Raw genomic sequence first — 6,712 nt, 5'->3', positions numbered from 1 at the left:
AAGGAAGGAAGGAAGGAAGGAAGGAAGGAAGGAAGGAAGGAAGGAAGGAAGGAAGGAAGGAAGGAAGGAAGGAAGGAAGAGAAAAACATCCCGGGTGCCCATTCTGTGCCAGGCAGCATACCTCCTACTGAGAAATACAGGGAGAATGGCCTGTACCATGGCCATCGATGAATGCTCTCTGCATCCCAAAAGCTGTGAGGACACAGTGGCATTTCTATTAAGAATGGACAGAGTAGCTGGCATGCCCACAGGAAATTCCTATGACCTGATGGTCCTATAACCATCAGTACATTCTGCCACTGATGTCAACAGGCCTCCTGTGCTGCCTTTCCAACAAAGAGCAGCAAGTGCAAAGCCCAGCATGGTGGCACACACCTATAATACCAACACTTGGGAAATAGAGCCATCAGGATCAGAAACCCAAGGTCATCCTAAGCTGCATATAGAGTTAGAGGCCAGCTTATCAAAAAAAGAGAGAGAGAGAGAGAAAGAGGAAAGAAAGAAAGAAAGAAAGAAAGAAAGAAAGAAAGAAAGAAAGAAAGAAAAGAAAAGAAAAGAAAAGAAAGAAAGGGTTGGCCTTCTGGGAGCCAGGAAATGGCTCCCTAGCTAGTAACTGATTATATGAGTACAAATCGTTAGAGCCCACATAAAAAAACAAAACAACAACAAAACATACACACATGTACACACACACATACACACACACACACATACACAACAAAATCAAATTTAAAAATAAAAACTCATGAGATTTGATAGTGGTAAACCACCTTGTTACTGGTTGGTGTGCTTGTGCATATTTTTAATTGTTTTAGAGTGCACTACTATTTTTAAAAGTCAAAGTTAACTGTGAAATAGCCTCAGGCCAGCCTTCAGGAGAGAGAGCCAGAGGAGGTGCTGTTGTCACAGGAAACACAGGAAAGTGTGTGTTACTTCCCTGAAGACCTAGATATTGAAGGGACAAAAGAGTAGAGGCCATAACTATTCATGACCCTGACCCTCCAGGGGTAGGCTGGTGAGGGCATCGCGTCTTATTTTTGATAATAAAACAAAAGGGAGAGCATAGTAGAGCATGCCTATAACCCCAGCATTTGAGGAAAAGAACAGAGTTGGGGTCATGCCCCAGGATAGCCTGGGCTATATGTCTCAAAACACCAATTGAAAATGAAAGAAAGAAAAAAAGGAGAAGCTGGAGAGATGGCTCAGTGGCTAAGACTGCCTGCTGCTCTTGCTCACAAGCAAGTCTAACTCCAGCTCCAGGGCTCCAATGTGCTCTTCTGGCTTCTACAAGAATCTGTATGCATGGACTCATACACACAGATACATACAATCACACATATAGAAATAAAATGAAAATATATTTTAATATATTTCCTTTTATTATTAAAATAATAATTATTTAAAAATTATTTTAAAATTATTTTTATTCTTCTCTCATATATTACATTTGACCTCAGTTTCCCTCCCCTTCCCTCACCCTATTCCCCCAACCCAATATAATTATTTGTTAAAGGAAAAAAAAAAGAGTTACCTCTGAAGTTTGACCTATGGAAAAGTTGTCTATGGTTCTTATTTTACATAAGCATTACTCAAGCTAGGTATCGTGAACCCCTGGTCATTGTCTTTGTTAGGGGTTCTATCGCTGTGATGAAACACCATCACCAAAAGAAACTTGGGAAGGAAAGGATTTATTACCATTACACTTCCATATCACAGTCCATCATTCAAGGCTGTCAGGACAGGAACTCAAGCAGGGCAGGAACGTGAAGGGAGCTGATGCAAAGGCCATGGAAGGGTGCTTACTGGCTTGCTCAGCCTGCTTTTTTATAGCGCCCAAGGAGCCCTAGACCCAGGGGCGGTACCGGCTACACTGGGCTGGGCCCTCCCACATCAGTCATCAATCAAGAAAATGCACCAAGGCCGATCAGGTAGAGGCATTTTCTCAGCTGTGGTTCTCTCTTCCAGAACGAGTCTAGCTGTGTCAGGCCGACATAAAACTAGCCAACGGTCATCTTCCTAGGCTGGTACATACTCAGTTTTTCTTTAGTCTTCATGGTAATTCTATGACCCGGGTAGAGTTACCCCTTAGCTGAGAAAATGTGTTCAGAAAAATCTAAGAAACTTGGCCATAGACTCACAGTGACTGTGGTCAGAGCCTGGGTTTGCAGGGAGCTTGGGAGAGCTAAGGCCCAGCTTTGTTGGCTAGCTGCCCTGTCCCCACCCGTGCAGACACTGGTTTGGAGGCTCCGTATACTGTCCTTAAGGCGCTGATTTTGCCCTTACTTGTCTGCACACGTCTCTCTGAGCTCCAGGAAGCCAGGACCCCTCCCCCATTCCTCTTATCTAATGGATTAAATGTGACTGAGTGAGACAAGAGCCTGGCTCCAGGCTGGAAGCGGATTGTGGGGGCCACAGCTGGCTGGCTGGAGAGGCAGTCTTCACACTTCTCCCCACCCCTTCCTTCCCCAAATCCTGTTTGGCACTCTTGGGTTTCTCATGTTGTGGAAGTGAGCTCCCAGCACGCATCTGGGTAGAACCAGTCTCCTCTCACATCCCGGACACACTTTGTTTCCAGCAAATTCCACGCGTTCTAAGGGACCAGAGTTCCCTGGGGAGCGTTTCAAGCCCACTGTGACCTGTAGCTCCTCTTTGGAGACTTTTTAAGCATCTGATGCCAAGTTTTTGCTGTGGATCAAGCCCAGTGTTTTCTCCCCACTCAGCAATGTCAGAGAAGTCTGGGAAATCAACTAACTCAGCTCAAGGTATAGGTGAGAAAGCGGGTCCGTGAGGGGAACTGCCAGGCATCAAGTAAGAGACACTTCTCTCCCGGGTGTTTATTTTTCCTGGTTCCCCAAACCCTGCTTGGGATCCTACATTTAACAATCACCAGCATACACCTATAGCGTTCTCTCTGCTCTCTCTGCCTCTCTCTCTTCCCTCCCTCCCTCCCTCCCTCTCTCCCTCCCTCCCTCTCTCCCTGCTTCCCCCAAGCTTAAATCCCTCCCAGGGGTGGGAGCTGGGGTCTCCCCTCCCTTGTGTTCCCTGGGCACAGCCCAGCTACCACTCTAACAAATCAGTTCTCATGACTCTGAACCTGGCTGGATTTAACCCACAAGACTGTGCAAGGCTCATGGGTCTCTGTATTTTCTAGACCAAAAGCCAGAATCTCAGGGGGGTTAATGGCTCATCTAGTGTTCTCAACTAGTGAGTGGGTTGGGCCCTGGGCAGAGGCCATGCCTCAGCTTTCATCCTCAATACCCCTGTGGGCACACACACACACACACACACACACACACACACACACACACTGTAACATGTGTTTGCATATGCATTCACATTACACATGCAGACACACATAAATGTACATATAATAAATATATTTTTCATGCATGCTTATACATATATGTAGATATATGGTATATCTGTGTATAGTGGTATGCAAAGATACTACCTGCATTCAGCTGTGAAACGTGCATAATAGTAGCCTATTGCGAGACATGGCGGCAGCCAAAGCTTAGGGCTCATACCCTTTACCATAAGCATGACGCAGGGAGTGAACTGGAAATCGAGTCTTTAGACACTCACGGCACTAGCAGTGGGGGTGCTCGCCTTTAATCCCAGCACTATAATGCAGAGGCCGGTGGCCTGTGAGTTCAAGAACAGCCTGTCTACAGAGCAAGTTCCAGGACAGCTGGAGCTACACAGAGGAACTCTGTCTTGAAAAACAAAACAAAACAGAAGCAAAAGCAACAACAAAAAGAGAAAGAACAAAGATATTCAAAGCCTACCTCCAATGACATACTTCTTCCAATAAGGTCATACCTGCTACATGTTCTCTGAACAGCATCACCAACGAGGGACAAAGTGTTCAAATACAGAGCCTATGGGGACATTCTCCTTCAAACCACCACACTAGATCAGAGTGTCATGTAATGGGCTGGAGAAATGGTGTAGTGGTTAGTTAACTGTGCTTACTTCCCCTCCAGAGAATCCAAGCCCACATGAGCTACTGTAAGTCAGTTCCAGGTGATCCAACGCCATATTCTGGCCTCCTTGAGCACTGTGCTCAAGTGCACATACCTACAGACACAGACGCAAACACATGTACATACAAACACACAGAGAGAATTTAAAATGAAGTAAATACTTTAAATAAAAAACTAAAGTATCATATAAACATTTTGTTAGCTCTTCCTAACTATAAGCGGTATCCAGAAGAGGCCTCCAACTCAGAGTACACCAACACCCATGGTTTCCAAGCATTCCAGCACTCTTGCCAAACACTGGCTCTTCTTTTTTCTTTTCTAGTTGTCTATTCTAGTCCATTTTAAATTATATCTCAAAGCTTTTTCTTTCCTCCTGATATTTCCTCTGTGTTTTGTTTGTTTGTTTGGGTTTTTTTTTGTTTGGTTGGTTTTGGTTTTTTTTTTGTTGTTGTTGTTGTTTTGTTTTGTTTTGTTTTTCAAGACAGGGTTTCTTTATGTAGCCATGGCTGTCCTGGACTTGCTTTGTAGACCAGGCTGGCCTCGAACTCACAGAGACCTGCCTGCCTTTGCCTCCCAGAGTGCTGGGATTATAAGGGTGCACCACCATGCCTGGCTTGATATCTCCTTCTTACTCACAAGGTAGAGGTTAAGTTTGGAGAGGGGGTTGTTTTAAAGGTATCTGAGGACCAGTGAGATGGCTCAGTGAGTAAAATCACCTGCTGACCAAAGCCCAAAGACCTAAGTTCTCTCCCCAGGTCTCACAGTGGAAGAAGAGAAATGATCCCTCAAATTTATCTTCTGATCTCTAATTTCTGGTTATGTATGATCTTTCCTCTCCAGCTGATTACACTCCAGTAAGTAAGACTAACAAGAATAAAAACAAGAACAATTGCATGGTTATTCTGTATGGGCAAGGCTCTGGGCTCGAACCCCAGAACCCGAGAATTGAGAAAGAGAAAGAGGGAGAGAGAGAGAGCCCCACTTCTCATTATACTTCTGTAGCTCTATACAGCACCTTATAGCTGAGAAGCTGTTGTCACCACCGTGTCATTCTACACCTCAGCAGGCCAGGCAGGACAAGGGCAGGGACAGCCTCCCCCAAGACACTACATGCACTACCTTACGGATGACATGGCAAAAATTGAGATGCATGCTTGGATGGAGCCACGGAGGCCCAGTGGGCAAGGCAGGAGTAACCAAGGTCTCCCTGGGGCTCATGCCTCTCTCTGGAGCTGTGCTCTTCTCTGCAGCTTTCCACCTGGACCGTTCTTGGCCCGTCCTTCTCTCCACAGACCATCCATTTCCACTTCTTTTTATCCACAAGTGTGCAAACAACAGCTCCATCATTCAGGCTCTGCTTGGGGACTCCACTCAGGCTTGACCTCTAGACTGATACTCTGAACTTACATCCATCATCTCCTAGCACAGACCAGAGCCTCTCTCTGCCCAGATGTCCATCCAGGGTCAGGGTCAGGGTCACGGTCAGGGACAGAGCAGGGGATCTACCATGAAGCACACAGAGGAGCTGGGGCAGAAGGAGAGGCAGATTTTCTTAGGGTGGTGCTGGGAGGAAACAAAGGTAGATCTTTAATTTGGTGCTTACTGAAAGCCGCTGTAACAGTCTGAGCTTGGCAGGAGAACAACGTGCTGGGGGGGGGGGGGCTGGAGGATGGGCTTAGTTGGTAGAGTACTTGTCTGGCATGCATAAACCCTGAGTTCAGTCCCTGGCACCGCATAAGGTAGACGTGGTAAAACTAGACATGGTGGCACTCTTCCATAATCTCAACACGCTGGATGTGAAGGTGGAATCAGAAATTTCAGGTTAGCTTGTGGTACATAGAACTACTACATTAGGTCTGTCAAAAACAAACAAACAAAAACTCTGAAAACAATGCTCATTGTCTGAAGACACACAGCGGAGAACACCTGAGACCAAAGACAGATGCTCTCTGCCCTCTCTATCACTAGGGCCACGCCCAGGTTTCTGTCCACTGCCCTGAACCAGCAGGTACCTCCCTCAACACATCCTAGGAACAGGGCCATCTGCTGAAGCTGTCCAGCTAAAGCCCAGCTCTCCCCTGCAGGTGCGGATCTGGGAGATCCCGGAGGGTGGGCTGAAGCGCAACATGACCGAGGCCCTCCTGGAGCTCCATGGACACAGCCGGCGTGTGGGACTGGTCGAGTGGCACCCCACGACCAACAACATTCTCTTCAGTGCTGGCTATGACTACAAGGTGTGGGGCCCAGGTGTGGAGCGGCCTGGCTAGAGCTGTCTCGGTGGGGAGGCATGGGAGAGATCAGGGCATAGTCTAAGCATGTTGACTGACATGGGAACTGTCCTTCAGCCACTCATTCAATCACTCATTCAATTTCTATGGAAGACTGAGCATCTCCTGTGCACAGTTTTTTCCCGGGGGTCCTAGGACTTACGGCATCTCTCCTGTCTTCTCTGGAGTTCTGTGGCCTAGAAGAGAATGCCTGTATCCTTTGTCTGGTAACTTCCTAACCAAGAGCTGATCATGCCTTCCTGGTACAAAAAAAAGATCTGAGCTGCATGGGTGCAGGGGAAATTGCAGCCCCCAAACCTATCATGCCAGCAGTCTGGGACCAGTCATGGGGATGTCTTCTTTCTTTCTTTCTTTCTTTCTTTCTTTCTTTCTTTCTTTCTTTCTTTCTTTCTTTCTTTCCTTCCTTCCTTCCTTCCTTCCTTCCTTCCTTCCTTCCTA

The 6,712-nt window shown here is 46.7% G+C and overlaps 1 protein-coding gene across 1 annotated transcript in view; it reads left to right on the top strand.

Moving 5' to 3' along the window:
• Coro2b (coronin 2B) overlaps nt 1-6,712 on the top strand; it is a 105,062-nt gene that overhangs the window by 83,874 nt on the left and 14,476 nt on the right. Inside the window, exon 4 of the mRNA XM_055597051.1 lies at nt 6,071-6,220. Within this exon, the coding sequence (XP_055453026.1) occupies nt 6,071-6,220 (150 nt within the window). The remainder of the gene's footprint in view (nt 1-6,070; nt 6,221-6,712) is intronic.

The sequence above is a fragment of the Psammomys obesus genome, unplaced genomic scaffold (assembly GCF_907164565.1).
Source record: "Psammomys obesus unplaced genomic scaffold, mPsaObe1.curated_primary_1811, whole genome shotgun sequence".
Lineage (NCBI taxonomy): Eukaryota > Metazoa > Chordata > Mammalia > Rodentia > Muridae > Psammomys > Psammomys obesus.
This window is presented reverse-complemented; position numbering and strand designations above follow the sequence as displayed.